We start from the raw sequence: 19,345 nt of genomic DNA, 5'->3' as shown, positions 1-19,345 counted from the left end.
AGACACTGGACAGGACATTTCTGTTGGAAGGTATTATATTAATATGATAAAAAAAAGGACTACTTCATTGAAAGTTTTGACTTCTTGTAGACACTGACAGGTCCATGACACAGGCTGGACACAGAGTCATCGGCCCCAGAGCCACCGGCCCCAGAGCCACCGGCCCCCTGATAAGAGATGCATCAGTGAGGCTCGTAGAATCAGTAACAACAGAAACATGACACCCATCACAACCCTAAGGTTCACCCATCTAGACAGCTAGGAAAGGCTCGTCTGTAATCACCAGAGTACTAATTAGTGCACATATATACCCTTCTACCTTTAGTGCAGTGGGGAGATCAGATCAGTAAAAGTTTGACAGAACCACAGACTAACCAACATTAGCGTTTTGACATCCCGTGTTGTCAATGAATGAGAATCCTTTACGACACAACATGGAATGACTGTTAAGATGTCCCTCATAATGGTAATTGAACGTGAGCATGAAAGCACAGCAGGGAAAGACAGAGGGGTTTCACAGAGATCGTACGGTCATGGCACACAAGGTCAAACGAGTTCCTTCACTGAAACGTTTGAAGCATGGAAAAAATACTAACCCTTCTATCTGGTCTTCAATCTGAGAGATCAGAGCAAGAGAGAACTCTGTTCTCTACAGCTGACCCTACAGTGAACTGTGTGTTGTTACAACAGCATTGATAGTCCCACAGACATTGATTGGGAGTTCTTCTATGGACATTCAGAGGTTGGCATCAAAGTAGAGCGTAATGAAAAATTATGAGGCAGGAAATTGTAAACCAAATTAACCAAACAAACACAAAAAAGTTGAATTAAACAGAAAATAGCAAACAAATTCCCCATGGCAACCCATCAACCAGCCATAACCACACCCCCCTATTTTGTTCTGGTATGGTCTGCTCTCTCAGTTGTTCTTATGCATAGTAAATCTCAACAGCAATGTTCATGTCTTTCCTTTCTTCACATCCCTCCCCTCCTCTACCTCTCTCTAATCTCTCGCTCTATTTAGTTTTCTTCAGTTGGTCCTACCCCGTCAGAGGCAGGCCTCCCTAGCCTAGCTACCCCTCTCGAGAGCCTCTCCAGCTGGCCTGACCCTGCGCCTCTCTCCCGAGGTGGAGGTTGCGGACCGTGACGGAGATGAGGATGAAGGTGCGTGGCAGCTACATGATGATGCGTGGCTCAGGCACAGAGTCGTTGATGGACTTGTGAGGAAGGACGTTGGCCCCGTTGAGGTAGAGCTCGTCGTTGACAATCACGTCTTCGCCTAGAACGGTCACGTTCTCCATGCGCACCTGTGGAAGGAGAACATCACGCAGCGGTCAGAGGAACCAGGGGCAGAAGACAGGGGTCAGAGGAACCAGGGGTAGAAGACAGGGGTCAGAAGAACCAGGGGCAGAAGACAGGGGTCAGAGGAACCAGGGGCAGAAGACAGGGGTCAGAGGAACCAGGTTGTAGTGCAGGTAGTGGGAGGTGGAAGGAAGGTCGGGGTGTGAGATAGATATAGGGTGGTCTACAAGGTAACAGTGTGATAGTGTGTGTGAGAGAGATAGTGAGTCTACAAGGTAAGTGTGTGTGTGTGTGTTCCTCACCCACTGCCCCACAGAGGAGCTCCAGCCCACGATGCAGGACTCCAGCCAGGAGTGGGATCGGACCCGGGCCCCCTTCAGGACCGTGCAGCGCTTTATCCTCACCCCGTCCTCCAGCACCACGTCAGCGCCGAGCGTCACGTTGGGCCCGATGGTGCAGTTCTCCCCGATCTTGGCCGTAGGGGCCTGGGGCAGAAACAGACAGAACACAGTGCTACCTGGAGGTTTCATGGGGGTATTTCAGTAGAGTTTGTCATTTCAGGACCCATAGTCCTTCATTTACACATCTCCTTGATTCAAGGTTCAGCTCGGTTATGTATATAGCTAGCCTGGAGTGCCCCCTTGTGGTTAAATGTGGAAGAGCATGGAGCAAAAGTAGAGGTGTGTGTGTGTCTGTGAGTGAGAGTGAGAGTGAGAGAGAGACCCTCACCACCAGAACGTTCCCCAGGAAGCCAGGCCCGGTGCGTAGACGCTCAGGTGCATGTTGCCGTACCGACTGCAGGTACATGCACATGCCTGTCAGGAAGTCCTTGGGCTGACCGATATCCATCCAGAACCCTGGAGACAGACAGACAGACACAGAGGAAGACAGACAGGTCATCAGTCAGAGAGAGACAGTTACAAAGCAACGGTGAGGACAACCACTGTGTCCTTTGGAGAGGGTGTGGATAGTTCTCCGAGGTGACAGAGAAGGATCCTGTACCTTGAAGCTCCATAGCGTACAGATGTCTCTCCTCGGCCATGAGGGGAAAGATCTCCTTCTCTATGGAGGTGGGTTGGAGCTGCAGGGACAGGACAGCCCAGTTAGAACCTCCACTTCACAGCCAATCACAGTAGCCACAGTAGATTTTGATTGGTCAAGGAGCCGTGTGTTTGTGTACAGTAGTGTGGGTAACAGCGTGTAAGAATGTGTGTGAGAGAGTGTGTGTGTGAGAGAGTGCGAGTGTGACAGTGTGTGTGTGACAGTGTGTGTGTGTGACAGTGTGTGTGTGTGACAGTGTGTGTGTGACAGTGTGTGTGACAGTGTGTGTGAGACAGTGTGTGTGACAGTGTGTGTGAGACAGTGTGTGACAGTGTGTGTGTGACAGTGTGTGTGTGACAGTGTGTGTGTGACAGTGTGTGTGTGTGAGGTGGCCTGGCCTCACCTGGATCCTGGACAGCATGGAGGGGCTGAAGATGTACATGCCAGCATTGATCTTGTTGGAGACAAACACCTGGGGTTTCTCCACGAAGCGGTGGATGCGTCCGCTCTCGGCCTCGTACACCACCACGCCGTACTTGGAGGGCTCCTCCACCCTGGTCACCTGAGGCACACAGACACAAAGTTCAGAGGGCGGCCCTCCGTCCACAGCTGCTGGGGCGACCTCTTGGACCCAGTAGACCTGGCCTGCGGCTCCCACTCACCACGATGGTGCCCTCCCTGCCGTGGTGCTTGTGGAACTTCAGCATGTCCTCGAAGGGGAAGTCGCAGATGACGTCGCTGTTGAGCACAAAGAACGCCTCGTCGTTGTCCGTCAGCAGCTCTCTGGCCAGGGCCAGGGGGCCGGCTGGGGCGGGGGAGGAGACGAGCGTTGGCTCATTACATTTAGTCATTTAGTTGACGCTCTTATCCAGAGCGACTTACAGTAAAGTACAGGGACATTCCCCCCCCCCCCCCCCCCGAGGCAAGAAGGCTAAAGTGCCTTGCCCAAGGACACAACACGGCCTCAAACCGAATCGAACCGGCAACCTTCTGATTACTAGCCCGATTCCCTAACCACTCAGCCCCCTGACTCCCTCAGGTCATAGTTCCAAGATGACAGTTCTAGCTTCTACATGTCCACTCCCATGTAAGGGCAGCATCTGCTGAGAGAGTGTGGGCAGTGTTGGAGAGGGAGGCAGGGTAAGGTCTGGGCACAGGGGCGGACTGAGACAGGGCTCAGGACTGTAGTCTCACCTGTTCCCAGAGGTTCCTTCTCATGAGACAAGGAGATCCGGATGCCAAGCTGTGGAACACAATGGGATCATGTTCAGAGTTGTTTCCCGTTTGTCATATTTCGTATTCAGAATCGGAATTTTGATGAAGAAACTTGTTCTTGTGGCGCAAGGGTTTCGATCACACGATGGACTTTAAGCACCACAGAAAAGATACGAAAACACAGAGAAGCCATGTCCTACTTTCAGTGTTTCATCAGGCCTATGTGCATCGTGTCTATTCTCATATTCTCACCCTTTCTTCCTGAATTCTCATCTCTCTCTCCAGCAGATCAGACATGTAGCTTACAGCCAGGATAACATGGTCCACTCCGGCCTAGAGGGAGGGAGGGATGGAGGGAAGGTACTTAATGTGCATCAGCTCCAGTCAATGTCACCACCCTGTTTGACTTGGTTTGGCACACAGGCCTTCCAGCCAGGATAGGCTTGACTACCCTGAACTAACTGACATGATACCAAGAGCTCTCTTGAACACGTCAGCTTAGTATTATCACTCAATATATTATTTCACCTAAACCCCATCAGATACGTTTTGTATAAACATGGTTAATCTTCATGACTGTTGAGGATGGCTCTCACCTTGACTAGCGCCTCAACCTGATGAAGGAGGATGGGTTTGTTACAAAACTCCACCAGGGGTTTGGGCACGGACAGCGTGAGAGGCCGCAGCCTGGTGCCGTAACCTCCAACCAGGATCAGAGCTTTCATTTTGGGTTGGGGTGGGATGAGATCATCAATCCAAGCGTCCTTTGTGTCTGCAGGCAGGGCAATCTGTAGGCGGTCAAATACCTAACAATACAAGGCAGGAGACAGATGACGAATTACTAGCAGCAGACGTCAGCTTTGTTCACCGAAACTGATACGAAACTTAAAGTATATAATTCAGAATGGCCATTTAATACGGGTGATTACAAAAAAGGTTTGATAATACAAAGCTATTTATTTCTGTATAGGAACTTCCATGTTCGCAAACTAGCTAAACTTTGAATGACTAAGGACATACTGTAGCTGCCAAGTTCAATGGTTACTTGCTGATTACAGTAAGCTATTGTAGCTACTGTGTTTGGTTAAAACGGGTATGACAGAGGCAGTGTGCGCTGTGACTAAATGAATGAAGTGAATTGAGCACCAATGGTTTATGATGGCTAACTAACTGAGCAGCTTTTGCCCATCTAGCAATCTACGTAGTACGATAAATACATACCATTGTATAAACAACAATACAGAAAAAAACGACTAAAATAACGGTATATATAGAGACAAATAGAGTAAAGTAAATCTACAACTGAATCTTTTAACTGATAGCTAGCTAGCAATCCAGGTTAATAGAAAGCTAGCACAGTTAGCTTACCCACTACTACTGGCACTGGCTGGCTAAAAGAATAACGTTAGTGTAAGTCAACAACTCAGCGTAAAGATGGTCTAAGTAAATCTCACCTCACAAAGTTGATCAACTCTATTTCTTTTAAATCCTACAAACGCACTTCAGTTGTGAATGACACGTAAGCTAACCCTACCCTAACAGGTTTGTCTGTTCAAAGCGCTGTGACAGGACAGTGGGCGTAACTGACCTAGAATTCATTTCTACCGAAACTGACGGTTACATTTTAAAAGGGGTGTGTTTTATCTATACTCCAAAATAAAAACGTTTGTAACTCACAGATTGGATGTAAAACGTACATATCAGTATATTTTATGAAGACGTTGTATCATGTGTTTGTTATGGAATAATTAATATTACATTTCATTGTAAAATAAAACTCTTAATTGGTTATTGTTTACGCATTTACCTATCGAAACAATGGTATGTCTTAAATCCTCATTTGGCCACGCCCATATCCCACTTGAAGACCAATCAGGGGGAAACAACGTGGCGAGGAAGTGTTGTCAAAATGATACCACGTGATTGGTGGACTGCAAAGTGACGCAAAACGTCACGGCTCCAATGATTAGCGTGACAACTAGCCTACATATTTATGTCATACAATCATGGTTGTTTACCTCGACGAGGCCAAAATCAAATGAGTGAATTTCTGGAAGCGGTTGGTGACTAGTGAACAAAAATAGCCCAGCGTCATGTTGTTTTACACTAGTTGGCTATTTATCTCTACTTATGTTCGAATAATGTTGTTTTCTTATATTCAATAATCCAACAACCTAATGCAAATATATCAACTATGATAAAATAATGTACCTGAAGTTTATCATCTCCCATGAGGAACACATTTTGAATGTTAGTTCAAAATATGCACGTTATAATTTATTTATCTAATACAGTATGGATCTATATCTGTTTATTACTTTGTCACACACGTAGCCTACAATACAGTGGTAGAGAATTGAAGATGACATTTGGAAATAATCATGGTATCAACGCGATGCCCTGCAAGTGTCGCTGTTGAAGCATTTCAGAACTGCAATAACAAATGCCGTGCCCATTGGCGGCTTGCGAGATTCAAAGGTGCATGGATGGATGATATTATATACATTTTTTGCCAACGAGAATCGCTCAACCAAATAACGTCACACGCTCTACTGCCCATTCATCGGTCCTGAGCAATAGGCCTACACCGGCTTATTTTCAACTTCATACAGTGCCCGGTTCTCGAGTGCATGGAGCCACAGACACAAACATAGACAATAAATTCCTGCTTTTAAAGTGAGATGTATTCCCGCCAACCCCCCCCCCCCCCCCCCCCCCCCTGCCGCCTCTATGAACCAGCACCATCGATCCAGATGAAATGCAGTTTACGGCATGTCAATTCAAATAACATAATCCATTCTCTGCCACAAACCTCCCAGCTTCTGCGTGTTACGATTGAACCAGAGACACAGAAAAAAAGATGACACAAAGACGCAATTTCTTAAATAAATGTTTTATAGCTCACATTCAAAGTTGTCATAAAGATGTCATATTATAATTCTTAAAAAAATATCCATCCATGCAACAACAACAAAAGGAAAAAATATTATTTTAGGGGAATTTATATGTATATATATATATATTTCTATATATATTTCTATATCTTTTTTTGTTGTTTTCACTACAGGTAATTTCTCGTCACATCTATGGAAGGACAACATCCACCCCAGAGGAGAGAATGACTTCACTGAAATCCCTTTACAGCCTCATGGATTATTGTTTCCCTTCTCTGTTTACAAGTGATTGTTTCTTTATCTTCTCTGGCATAGGGCAGGCTTTATCACGCTAGGAAACTAAAACAGCTGCCCCTGTTAGGAACATCATCTGGAGCAAATACCGCCTTAAAAAAAAAAAAACAACAACAAATTAAAGTGATCGTTTTACCCCTAACCCTCATCCTGTAGCACCTGGCTGGTGAATATGTGTTTAGAAGAAATCTGACGTGTCTTTGGGCATTTTTTATGACTCCTCAGCTTTTGCGTTCTTTAAACAGTAAATAGACCTGAGCGATGTTCTACTGCTGTCCTTAATACATACGTGAGCTCTGTACAGTCAACTGATTACAATACAGGCGTTTTAACACCATTTTTGTGAGCACTACAAGATCGAGAATGTCTTCCAACCAATTGAAACTAGCTCTGAGAACCCCTCTACCTCTGGAGAAGGGGGGGGGGTCACCAAGAACTCCTTACTGTGTTTCCAATGCATAAGATGAACATACACATACAGCATGTGCAGCAACACAGACAGCGTTTGACCCCCATGTGTTGGTTTGGCCCCCAGCAAAGCTACTTTTCGTGCTACTGTTGTGTTGTGAGCCTGGATGACTGAGCGTGAAGCTTCAGCGCCTGATGACTGAGCCGGGGTCAGACTCTCCACAGATCTGAGGTCAGAGGTCGCCCCTGTCGACCCCTGGATGGAAGATGACGCCGAGGTGATAGTGCTTTAGGGAAGGTCTCTGCTCAAACACAGACAGTCCGACTGACACACTGACAGACACACACACACACACGGAGACAGGACTGCCCCGCAGTAAAAGCCAGAGGGGAGAAAAGAATCCACGAATCACCAAAACGTGACGAGTATGGCTACAGTGCAACATTGTTCCATCTACACAGAGAACACCCTAACCAGGTGATACAACACTGGGATGCTCCCTCCAGGATGGAAGAGGAGGGGGGGGGGAGGGGACATGAGCACACAGGGAGGGGTGTGGACTCTACTAAAAGCCCTGTCCAGAGTCCAAAGACCCTCTTTCCTACCATCAACACACTCTGGCGGGTCTGTAGGTGAGAAGATCTGGACAGGCAGGACCACGAGAGGCCAGCGTCCGGAGTCACCCACACCAGGGTGACTGCGCCTGGCCAGGTCTTTACAGATCCAGGAAGGTGCTGGAAGGTGGAGGGCACAGGAGCTGTATCTGGACAGGTTCTATCTCTCTGCTACATGTGCTAACAAAGAACGAAATATCACTGAGTGTCAGTGAAAGAGGAATTCATTTATAGTCTGCCCCCATGAAACAAACCCAAATTAAAAAATGAAGTAAAAACTTAAAAGAAAAAGGGGAAATATCATGCTTTGATGCTTTTAGACACCTTCTACAGTGCAAACCAATAAGGGGATGATTTCAGGGACGAGTCCCTAGAAGGGGGCTTGTTAACACAGGGATGAGTGCAGACTGAGGATGAGTACATGGTCCCACTGACATGCCTGGGACTGACTGAGCTACCAGCATCTGGTAACAGCAGAGCGGTAAAAAGAAAGAAAGAAATGTCACAACAACAAAATGAAAAAAAAAAAGGAGAATAAAATCATATAATAAGGTAATAATACAGTGGCTCTATTAACACTGAGTAAGGGAACTATAAAAAGCAACATCATAAAATGCTGACCGGTTCTAAATGAGGTTCCAGTCAGAGCGGAGGAGGTGTGTTGAAACCCAGGCTTGGCAGGCCTCTTTTTCCCCTGCTCTGCTGGAGAACAGAAGAAGTTCTTCTGCCCCTTCACCTCCCTTTACAGTAAAGCTCACACAAACAGCAGCCAGCAGCCCAGTCCCGATACTTCAACATGGCTCCCTCCCCTCCCTCGCCTCCTTCCCATCACTCACCGTATACTGAGAAGAAACAACCCTGAAATGACCCGACAGCCAATGACAGCGTGCCCGACGACGGTCGTCAATATTGCTTTTGCGCGTCGTCCTCTAAGATCAGCGATGGTGACAAGGAGAGGAAACCTGCTGAGGCTATTGAGACGCTGCCGGCGTTTAGGTTTCTCATTTAGACACCTGATAGAACAACTGCAGTGGGAGTGTGTGTTAGCTCCCTCCCTCCTGCCTCCCCCCCAGTCCCCCACCCCATCCCTCATCACGGATGGACCCCCCTCCCCAGTAAAGAGAGGCTGACCCTGAACTTGCCCTGAGCAGTGCCTGCCTCCCCCTCCTTCTCCCACCCTGATCTGAACCTCTGCAATATTTAAACTGGCCACACGGTGGCGACAAACCACCACCCCCACACACAAGGCAGACCTGATGACCCTCTGTGTTTCCCAGAATCATAGCAGCCATTTCTGTCCAGGAGGCTATTATTATTATGGGGTGGTTGTGTGTGTGTAGCTGCCCCCCTCCCCCCCCCCCAGCTCTCCCTAGAGACCAGTGAGGAGGGAGAAGCTAAAGGTTGAGTCTGAGTCCGGTGGCTGACTGGGCCCTCAGGGACCCTGAAACCACGACATCTTCAACTGTCAGCGGGCTCCTTCTCCTCGGTCGCTGTCTGGTTTCCTGTTCTCTCTGTGGGGAGGAGCGCTTCAGGATAGGAGGTGGAGAGGTGAAAGGGGGGAGATTGAGGGCGGGCTGAGTCCCAGGGCTACTTGTGTTCTTCTCGGATGGCCTCCAGGATGGTGATGAGGCTCTCCAGTCCGAACACGTAGCCGCGGTCCGGCCCGACATGCACCGTCTGGTCGTCGCGGAAACCTTTGTAGGTGCTGTGGGCAAAGTCGATCATGCGGACATCCACGCCGGGAGGGGGCGCGTCGCCGTGGCGTTCCGATGGCGTGGGGGCGGGGGGGCGCTCTGGCTGGGGGCAGTCCGCCAGGGGCTGGGGCACCTGTGGGGGATTGGGGGGCGGGGGCACATGCAGGGGCTTGGGGGGCTGGGGCATCTGCAGGGGCTTGGGGGGCTGGGGGCCTTCAGCTGGCCCTCCCTGAGTCCCTGCCCCCCCGCGCCCTCCTTCTCCGAGGGCCCGTCGACCGGGCAATTCCGGAGCTCTGTGGGAGCGTGGCCGGAGGCGTGGCCCGGGGCGGGGGGCAGAGCAGGGGGCGGGCCCGGGTGCTCCCTGCCCTCGTAGATGATGAGCAGGGAGCTGGAGTAGAAGCGGTAGGACGCCTGGCGCTCCAGAACGGCCTTCAGGCTGCGCAGCTTCCCGAGGATGGGCTCAAACAGATCCCTCCTCAGCCCTGCGCCGTTGTGCATGTACTGGTACAGCGCCTGGCGGAACCCGTCGATGGACAGACCACGCCCGTAGTACTTGTTCCTGCACAGATAGTGGCCTGTGTCCATCTGGTACACCTGCAGGAGAACACACGCACGCACACGCGTACAGAATGAGTCATCGAATTCAGCACCGGAATGGAGTGGAGATAGAGGGGTGGCTGTTTGTATGGGAGAGCGCTTTACGTTTGTCCATGTTATCTGGAGTGCCACAGCAGTGAACACACACCATCCATCAATCTCTGTGTCTCTCTCTCTCCCTCTCTCCCTGTCTCTGTGTCTCTCTCTCCCTCTCTCTCTCTCTGTCTGTCTGCCCTCCGTGAAAAGGGAAAATCCATTTACAGTAAATGTATGCAGACATTTTTACAGCACTGCTGTTAGAACGGCCATCCCCTTTACGTACTGGGAGTCCCTACAACCATTTATCCGGCAGAGTGCTAGGTAACACAAAGATAAGAGGAGGAGGAGAGGAGAGGGAGAGGAGGAGAGGGGAGGGAGAAGAGAAGTGTCCTCGCTGGACAGGATACTTTTTTCTGTTACCCGAGCCTGGCCTGAAGTGACTCCACATATCATCTAACTTGAACGAAGCCAGATATCACCCAACACCTCGAAAAGTCACAGAGACGTGTATGAGACAGAGAGAGAGAGAGAGAGGGAGGGAGGGGGGAGGGATAGGGAGAGGAAGAGGGAGGGAGAGAGAGGGGGGGGGAGGGAGAGACAGAGAGAGAGACAGAGAGAGAGAGACAGAGAGAGACAAAGAGATAGAGAGAGAAATAAACAGAAATATGTTAAGAGAGGAGAGATCAACATGCTAGACAGACAAACAGATAAATGGACAGACAGTCAGTGAGAAAGTGTCTCATGTGCATGTCACAGAGAGACAGTCATAGTATCACCTGCATGCCAGACAGAGGCAGAGTCAGATGGAGAGATGGAGAGCAACACGCCAGCCAGTCAACCAGCCATCCAGCCAGTCAGCCAGCCATCCAGTCAGTCTCACCTGCATGCCGCAGACTCGGACGCCCAGCGTGGCGGAGGTGCTCTGCTCACACTTCTTCATCTGGCGCGCCGCCTTCTCCTCCGAGGCGTCGTCCCCGTGCTGCCGCGTGCCCATCTTCAGGTCCAGGATGCAGGGGCAGCTGAAGTGGTGCACCACGTTCTCCAGCAGCAGGAACTCTGTGGGGGCGGGGGGGGGTCAAGGAGCCTGACGGAGCAATGGAAGCCTGATAACCTCTCGTAGGTTCTGTAGACACTGAGTGTGGTCGCGTCTCAGCCACCTGGTATAAAGCTAGTGGTGTGAAGAGGAATGACTGACTGGTCTCCTGTCACAATCAAAACCCAAAGACCAGCTCCGTGGTTCAGGAACACAGAGCGGAACATGAGCCTGAGTCCTGGACTCTCCCTCCTGGTTCAGCTGCAGCTGTGCGGCGCTGGCTGAGACATCCTCCACGCACGCTGCTACCCCGCCTGACCACAACTCTCTCCTGCTGCCGTGTGAGGGAGGGGGAGGGGCTGTTCACCTCTGACACACAGGCCGGGAGAGGAGGAGAGAAGGAAGGAGAGAATGAAAGAAGAAAGGAAGGAGAAAAGGAAGGAAGGAGAGAAGAAAGGAGAGAAGAAAGGAGAGAAGGAAAGAATGAAAGAAGAAAGGAGGGAAGGGAGTTGTGGACAAAAAATTGAAGGCATCCCAATAGGAGGAAGTTGCATCTCTGGCTGAAAGACTAAAAACACCGCCAGTGTCCAGATGAGCTTCCCAGTGGGCTATGTTGAGACAGCGGGCTGTCCTGGCCTGGTTAGAAGCCTTCAGGAGCCCCTTGCTGGCCTGGAGGTCAAACACACAGCCCTGTACAGCATGTTCCTGGGAATGAGGGCATGAGGTCAAACGATCAGAACAAGACCCAACTCAGAGACCACAGCTCCACAGGGGGGAGGCCAGGGCTGTGAGAGACACAGGCACAGAAGAGGCCAGGGCCGGGTTGTGAAAGACACATGGACAGGGCAGGACACACCTCTCTACCATTTCTATCTTTGTAATCAGAAAACTGCTACCTGGACCTGGCCTGGCCTCTCTTATCTCTCTCTCTCCTGTGTTCTCTCTTTATCTCTCTCTCCTGTGTTCTCTCTCTCTCTCTCTCTCCTGTGTTCTCTCTCTTTATCTGCCCCTCCTCTCCCTCTCTCTCTCTCTCCTGTGTTCTCTCTTTATCTCTCTCTCCTGTGTTCTCTCTCTTTATCTGCCCCTCCCCCCTCTCTCTCTCTCTCTCTCTCTCTCTCTCTCTCTCTCTCTCTCTCTCTCTCTCTCTCTCTCTCTCTCTCTCTCTCTCTCTCTCTCTCTCTCTCTCTCTCTCTCTCTCTCTCTCTCTCTCTCTCTCTCTCTCTCTCTCTCTCTCTCTCTCTGTGTTCTCTCTTTATCTGCCCCTCTCTCTCTCTCTCTCTCTCTCTCTCTCTTTATCTGCCCCTCCTCTCTCTCTCTCTCTGGCGGCTCCTTTCTCTCCCGTTCTCTGTGTCTCCTATCTACCTGTCACCCTGCTAGGTAAACATGTTATCTTAAGGGTCTCTATAAAGCCAAACAGGTCAATATAGGAACTTGACCCTGAGAGCCATCAATAACGTGAACGTCACCTCATTAGCATCCAGGCTGCCCCTGATCAATAGCAGCACCATCACTCATGTCCAGCGTGGCGCTGTGCAGCCTGACGCCAGCTGAACATCCCTCCTGTAGCATGTTGCTATCTACCAGGAGGCCAGACAAGGGTTAGCATGTGATGAGCTGAGGCCACAAGAGTAGAGGTACTGATATCCCCCCACCTGTCTGTGTAAGAGCCTTGAAAAGCCCCAAAAGATCCTAAAGCAACATTTCTAATGAGTCATCGACAGTTTTAAGTTGTGATTCTAAATTTTGAGTTCTGAGACCTGGTTCTGAGTTCTAAGACCTTGTTACGGCTCTGGTTCTACGACCTTGTTTAGGTTCTGAGACCTCATTTAAGTTCTAAGACCTAGTTTAGGTTCTAAGACCTGGTTTAGGTTCTAAGACCAAGTTTAGGTTCTAAGACCTAATTTAGGTTCTAAGACCTAGTTTAGGTTCCAATACCTGGTTCTAAGACCTCATCTAGGTTCTAAGACCTAGTTTAGGTTCTGAGACCTCGTTTAGGTTCTGAGACTTCGTTTAGGTTCTAAGACCTGGTTGTAGGTGGCGTGCGCCACAGAGAGGGATACTGTAGAGCTTCCTGTCCTTGGACTCTGAGCGCATACGGCTGAGCTGCTGCTTGTGGCAGCGCAGGCTCCAGGGGTTGTGGCAGATCTTCTCCAGGCTCAGGACGCTGTTACCGTCCAGCATCTGGAAGGGAACATCCGAGTGGATCTGCAGCTCCAGGCGAGGGCTCTTCAGCTCCTGCAGGCTGGAGGAGGAAGAGGAGGAGGAGGAAGAGGAGGACGAGGAGGAAGAGGAGAAGGAGGTAGAGGAGGAGGAGGAGGAAGACGAGGAGGACGAGGAAGAAGAGGAGAAAGAGGAGGAGAGACAGGTTGAGAACTAGAGCACTTTTGTTATCGAAATCTGATGACACAGACCTAAACTATTTCATTCACTCACTCTCTCTCTCATACACACACACCCCCCCCTCGCCCCCCCCCCCCCTCCCACCCCGCCCAAGACGTACTTCTCGCTGCTGTCGCTCTCGTGCGCGGGCCGCTCGTCCTTGTGCTCGCTGCTGGAGCGCTCGCTGCTGGAGCGGTGCAGGCTGCGGCGGGAGTGTTTGCGTCGCGGCTGGTCCCTCTCCCCCAGCTCCTCCTGCTCCGCCCCCTCCGTCTCCACGTACGGGTAGGCCACCAGGTTGATGTAGCCGTCCATGTCCCCCTCAAAACACACCAGCACCATCCCTGCACACACACATTTACATGTAGTCATTTAGCAGCGTCTTATCCAGAGCGACTTACAGTAAGTACAGGGAGGCAAGTAGGGTGAAGTGCCTTGAGGGAGCCTAAAACCCCTAGAAAAAAAGCTTTGAAGTTAGTTTTTCATACTTTACTATACTTGTGAGGACATTTGGTCCCCACAAGGGCAGTTAAACAAGAGTGCAATGGGAGGGAGAGCTAGCAGCAGGCCCGCAGTGATTGTGTGGATATGATGGGAAGAGGGAGAGCGGGAGTGTTTGGTACCACGGCTAGCTCCCTCAGTCAGCGGTCAGCCTCTCTCTGCCCCTCCCTGCCTCTACCTGCCTCTCTCTGCCTCTCCCTGCCCCTCCCTGCCTCTCCCTGCTTCTCCCTGCCCCTACCTGCCTCTCCCTGCCTCTCCCTGCCACTCCCTGCCTCTCCCTGCCTCTCCCTGCCTCTCCCCAGCCTCAATACGCCAGACACAGCTCTGCATCCCCTCACTGTCACAGCTGGTCTTGCTCTCTACCCTTCTACCTCGCTCTGTCTCACTTTACCCCACCACCACGCTGTGCCATCCTCTAATGTCTCGACCTCTTCCTCCCCTCCACCTCCCCCCTCCCCCCGTCTGACACCCTCTCCACTACTGTCCATGTGCGGGGAGCAGACCGGATCAGGCAGACGGGATCACTTCCCCAGCTCCACTCCTCAGCTCTCTGCATGTCTGGGTGTCGCCTTTCTGCTGTGTCATGTTCCTTACACTACGCCACCCTTCAGCCTCCCCCCACCCACCCCCTCCAGCTCTCTCTCTCTCTCTCTCACACACACACACACTCCCTCAAACTCCCTCGTCAACAGTGGTTCTGATAACACTGAAAAGAGAGAGGTCAGACAGACAGAGAGAGACCAAAAGAGAGGAACAGAAGAGAGACAGAAAGAGAGAGAGACAAAGAGAGGGAGAGAAAGAGGGTGAAAGTGTAGCACAGTACTTTATCTGTGTGATCCCTCCTTAGTAATGTCAGCATCGTCCCAAACCGCTAATGAATTTAGACAGAGCTGATGTCAGAACCTAGGAGAGAGTGTGTGTGTGAGAGAGAGACAGCGTGCGTAAGCCAGGGAGGAAGGGTCTAATTGTGGAAGGGCTCAGTTTAATGACGATCAGGAATTGGCCCTGTGTACGTCTGGGTGTGGCAAGCCAAGCGTACTCGTAGACAGCCTGGAGCTCTGCTTTCCCTGGGCCTTCCCTCCCTAAGCCCCGGGCACAACAGGAAGAGATCACCCCTGTTTATCTAGCTCAACTCAGCCACCACCACCACCACCACCACCACCACCACCACCACCACGGCCAGCCTGTTTAGCTCTACAGCCCTGCAGGTCAGACACATCTGCCCCCATCTCAGCCCCCCTCCTCTCCCTGGCTGTCCTGCTCGGAGGGGGGAGTGTGAGGTGGGTCGGAGTCCCAAACACCTATTAATAGCTGCGTTTCATGCATAGCTCCCAGGCTTGGGGGTCATTCCTGGGAGCCCTTGTTGTCGTGGTTGGACAATGCAGGGGCTGTGGCCAGGGGCCGAGGCTAGGGCAGGGGCTGAGGTGGAGGCTAGGGGCGGAGAGCAGGGCAGGAGTTAGATCTATATATAGCCTCTATAAGGCCCTTCATGGAAACAGACACATGGATGGAAACACAAGGGAGGGAGGGAGGGAGGGAGGGAGGGAGGGAGGGAGGGAGGGAGGGAGGGAGGGAGGGAGGGAGGGAGGGAGGGAGGGAGGGAGGGAGGGAGGGAGGGAGGGAGGGAGGGAGGGAGGGAGGGAGGGAGGGAGGGAGGGAGGGAGGGAGGGAGGGAGGGAGGGAGGGAGGGAGGGAGGGGGTCGTCTGGAGTGCACCCAAAGCAGTGACATTGGAAAGTGCTTCGCACACACAAACACCCACCCACAGTGTTGATCTATATCACACACCTCTCAGTAGTCTAACCTCAGAGGACAAACTGCAGCACTCACTGTAGAGCAGTTGCATCTCTCTCTCTCAGACCACTAATGACCAGCATGCCTCTCTGGTAAGGCCAGATGCCGGATAAGTGCATTTCGACTCGTCAGAATCTGAACAGACTTCCCTGACCCCTGTCTGGATCAGGAAGCAGATGGATAGTGAAGGTTGTATATGTGCAGCTCTGGACAAGTGCATGTTCTTCAAGTCTCAGAGCCAAACCCAGACCAGGGCCTGGTCTGGCAGGAAGACAGAGGACTGGAGAGATATATGGGTGTTTGTATCTGTGTGTGTCAGATCCCTGCTAATGGAGTCTGTAAAACAGACCAGATCCTGCTGGCTGTCCGGTTTCCTGCAGAGCTGACCTAGGGAAAAGACCGAGGGAAAAGACCGAGGGAACAGACCGAGGGAACAGACCGAGGGAACAGACCGAGGGAACAGACCGAGGGAACAGACCGAGGGAACAGACCGAGGGAACAGACCGAGGGAACAGACCGAGGGAACAGACCCAGGGAACAGACCGAGGGAACAGACCCAGGGAACAGACCCAGGGAACAGACCCAGGGAACAGACCCAGGGAGGAGGTCCAGGGAACAGACCCAGGGAACAGACCAAGGGAGGAGGTCCAGGGAGCAGACCTCAACCCAGGAAGGAACTGGATCAGGGATCAGACCCAGGAGCCCGTCTGGCTGTCTGGTAGCGTTGCTACAGCAGAGACACAACTACCCTGACAGCTAGCAGCGTGAGAGACTGAGCAGAGCAGAGCACAGGAAGCATGTGTATCCTTTTGAAACACTTCTCTGACGTGACACTAATCTCAGCCACTTCTGCTGGACAGGAATTCCTATGATCCTGCCAACGTACCAGCGCTGTCTCAGACAGGGATTATGTGTGTGTGTGTGTGTGGGGTGTGTGTTTGTGTGCGCGCTGTGGTTTGAGTGGTGTGTATGAGGTGTATGCAGTGTGTGTGTGTGTATGATGTGTGTTTGTGTGGTGTGTATGCGGTGTGTGGTGTGTGTGATGTGTGTTTGTGTGGTGTGTATGCGGTGTGTGGTGTGTGTGATGTGTGTTTCGGTGGTGTGTATGCGGTGTGTGTGTGTGTGCACGCTCCTCCTCCCCTCACCTTTGTACTCGGGGGTGAACTCCCTCATGTCGGGGGGCAGGGACTCGTAGAAGCGCTGCTCCCGGGTGATCAGGGGCTTGCAGACCGTGTGGTCGTCGTAGCGCATCATACTGGTGTGACCTCCGACCTGGTGCACAAAGGGCTCCAGGGGCACCCCCCCGCCCCTCCGGCCCCCCTGGACCCCCGGGCCCCCCTGGGTCTGCCCTACCGCCGGGCCGGCGCCGTGCTTGCCCGCTTCCATGGCGTGCGGGAGGCACATGACGCTGGGGGGCCGGGAGGGGGCCGGGGCATGGGCACGGGCGCGCAGGCCGGGCGAGCAGGGCGGGGCGCAGGGAGGGGGCGGCTGGGAGCGCACGCTGCCGCCGGGAGGGGGAGGAGCCAGCCCGCCGGCCACGCCCGCCAACCGACTGATCCAATCCCCGCTTGGCGACAAGCAGGGTGTGTTACGCCTGCTGCCTCCTGGAAGAGATGGAGGAGAGGGAGGAGAGAGAGAGGAGAGAGAGGGAGAGGAGAGAGAGGGAGAGGGGGGGGGGAGAGAGAGGGAGAGGAGAGAGAGGGAGAGGGGGGGGGGAGAGAGAGGGAGAGGAGGGGAGAGAGAGAGGGAGGGAGAGGAGGGGAGAGAGAGTGTTAGTAATGTACTTCTCCACATCCCATCCACTTCCATCTTCGAGGTGACTGCAGGAAAACACCAGACCAGACTCAGACCAGATGAGTAAGGGCCCAGCCAGGCCTCCTCCCAGCCCCTTAAAAGGTGATCCAGCTTTCTGTTAGAGACTCTGAGGGGGTCAGCTAATTGAGCGATTGATCTAACCACTGACACACCCCTGCATTCCCAGGGCTTTCTATAAAGCCTGCATGTGTTCTGTGGCATGTGTGTGTATATGTGTGTGTGTGTATGTGTGTGTGTGTGTGAAAGGTCCTATTTGGTGTTATGGGAAGCAACATGGGGCCTTTCACAGGCAGAAGGGAGCTCTAAGGCTGGAAGCTCTGAAAGCTCTTTCAAGTTCACACACACACACACACACACACACACAGTCAGGTGGGGCTCATAGCCCCCCCTCACACCTGCTGTGAGTGTTCCACTTGACATTCACCTACAAACTGCACTCTACAGAGGCGCTAAGAGCTTGTAAACAGCCTGTGTGTGTGTGTCTCAACTGACATTCACTGACAAACACACACTTAATCCTTATCACCACACTGGCGCTCATAAAGACCCTCAGCGTGGGGGCATCTTAATAGTCTGCAGCGGCCTACTTCCATACTGTCTCTCCACCCTTACCCTTCTCCTCAAGCTGAGGGAGGAGGAGAGAGGAGGTGAGGAGGAGAGGAGGAGAGAGGAGGTGAGGAGGAGAGGAGGAGAGAGGAGGTGAGGAGGCCAGTGTACAGAGTTGAGACGCAGCCCTGGCGAGAAGGCAGGGGAGAGGTGTCACCAGCGCGGAGCTGAGGTCAGCAGAAAGAGAGTGACCTGAGTGGATGAATAATATGACAGCAGATCACACTCCTTATCCTGCCCAGCCGTACCCATCCCAACCTGGGCACACAGTGACCGACTGACCGCCACGCACAGACACAGCCTCTGACTCACAGCAGGATAACACCCAGTGACATTGAAGTGTTCCATCTTGCAGCCAAAGCTGATCCATCATGTGGATCTGCTTAAAGGGCTGGTGACCTCCTGCAGCCTGGAGCTTCACACTCCAGACTCGAACCACCCGGAGACTCGAACCACCCGGAGACTCGAACCACCCGGAGACTCGAACCACCCGGAGACTCGAACCACCCGGAGACTCGAACCACCCGGAGACTCGAACCACCCGGAGACTCGAACCACCCGGAGACTCGAACCACCCGGAGACTCAAACCACCTGGAGACTCGAACCACCTGGAGACTCGAATCACCCGGACACTCGAACCACCCGGAGACTCGAACCACATCCACCTCCAGACTCTAATCACCTCCAGACACCAGCCCAACTGCCCACACTTGCTAGCTTCAACACTGTAGCTAAACACACACCTGCTGGTGAAGACTATAGACTTGAAAAATGTACAACCACCCCCCCACGACACACACACACACACTCACACACAAACATTTGCTGGATTCAAGGGATCAATGATCAAGAGAAGATTTATAGATGCTTTTATAAACATGAGGCAGGTTGGTTTACAGTCTGCAATGTAACTTCAGGCAGTGTTTAAAGTAGCTGTTACCCATTGGCAGGCTTAAATCACCCTCTTCCAGGACTCGATAGAAGCACAAATGATGTGTACGTGTGTGTGGTGGAGTGTGTGTGTGTCTAACCATACATGGTCATAGTATAACAGCTGCTTTATCACTGAGGCACACACTGAAGGTTAACACAACACAGAACAGCAGCCCTCACACACACAC

The 19,345-nt window shown here is 52.0% G+C and overlaps 2 protein-coding genes across 8 annotated transcripts in view; both read right to left on the bottom strand.

Annotated features, from left to right (window-relative positions):
- Positions 1–17: 17 nt before the first annotated feature.
- Positions 18–5,151, bottom strand: gmppb (GDP-mannose pyrophosphorylase B). The gene is made up of 10 exons (XM_084706387.1): positions 5,013–5,151; positions 4,155–4,364; positions 3,811–3,891; positions 3,538–3,586; positions 3,006–3,148; positions 2,747–2,905; positions 2,305–2,383; positions 2,032–2,159; positions 1,605–1,787; positions 18–1,307 (listed from the first exon to the last, which is right to left on the bottom strand). Exons 2-10 carry the CDS (start codon positions 4,281–4,283, stop codon positions 1,176–1,178), a joined length of 1,083 nt encoding a protein of 360 aa, XP_084562513.1. The 5' UTR covers positions 4,284–4,364; positions 5,013–5,151; the 3' UTR covers positions 18–1,175.
- Positions 5,152–6,435: 1,284 nt separating this feature from the next.
- Positions 6,436–19,345, bottom strand: part of ip6k1 (inositol hexakisphosphate kinase 1) — a 26,788-nt gene continuing 13,878 nt past the window's right edge. For 6 of the 7 annotated variants that reach the window (XM_084706225.1, XM_084706226.1, XM_084706228.1 and 3 more), the window contains 5 exons: positions 16,948–17,406; positions 13,633–13,852; positions 13,193–13,374; positions 10,980–11,155; positions 9,355–10,057 (listed from right to left, as the gene is read on the bottom strand). In XM_084706225.1, the coding sequence (XP_084562351.1) occupies positions 9,491–10,057; positions 10,980–11,155; positions 13,193–13,374; positions 13,633–13,852; positions 16,948–17,206 (1,404 nt within the window). In that variant the 5' untranslated portion in view covers positions 17,207–17,406 and the 3' untranslated portion in view covers positions 9,355–9,490. Of the gene's footprint in view, positions 10,058–10,979; positions 11,156–13,192; positions 13,375–13,632; positions 13,853–16,947; positions 17,407–19,345 lie in introns of all 7 variants that reach the window. The other variant, XM_084706232.1, reaches the window with a different exon arrangement.

This window comes from Hypomesus nipponensis, chromosome 9 (assembly GCF_054491055.1).
Source record: "Hypomesus nipponensis isolate SF chromosome 9, ASM5449105v1, whole genome shotgun sequence".
NCBI classification, from domain to species: Eukaryota; Metazoa; Chordata; class Actinopteri; order Osmeriformes; family Osmeridae; genus Hypomesus; species Hypomesus nipponensis.
Note: the sequence above shows the minus strand (reverse complement) of the source record. Positions and strands in the feature narration are given on the sequence as shown.

Coding starts and splice junctions, on each gene's coding strand:
- gmppb (XM_084706387.1), bottom strand. CDS start 4,283: ATGAAAGCTCTGATCCTGGTTGGAGGTTACGGCACCAGGCTGCGGCCT. Junction 3,587..3,810: donor TGAGAATTCAGGAAGAAAGG/GTGAGAATATGA, acceptor TGTGTTCCACAG/CTTGGCATCCGGATCTCCTT. Junction 1,788..2,031: donor TCCTGGGGAACGTTCTGGTG/GTGAGGGTCTCT, acceptor TTTCTGCCCCAG/GCCCCTACGGCCAAGATCGG.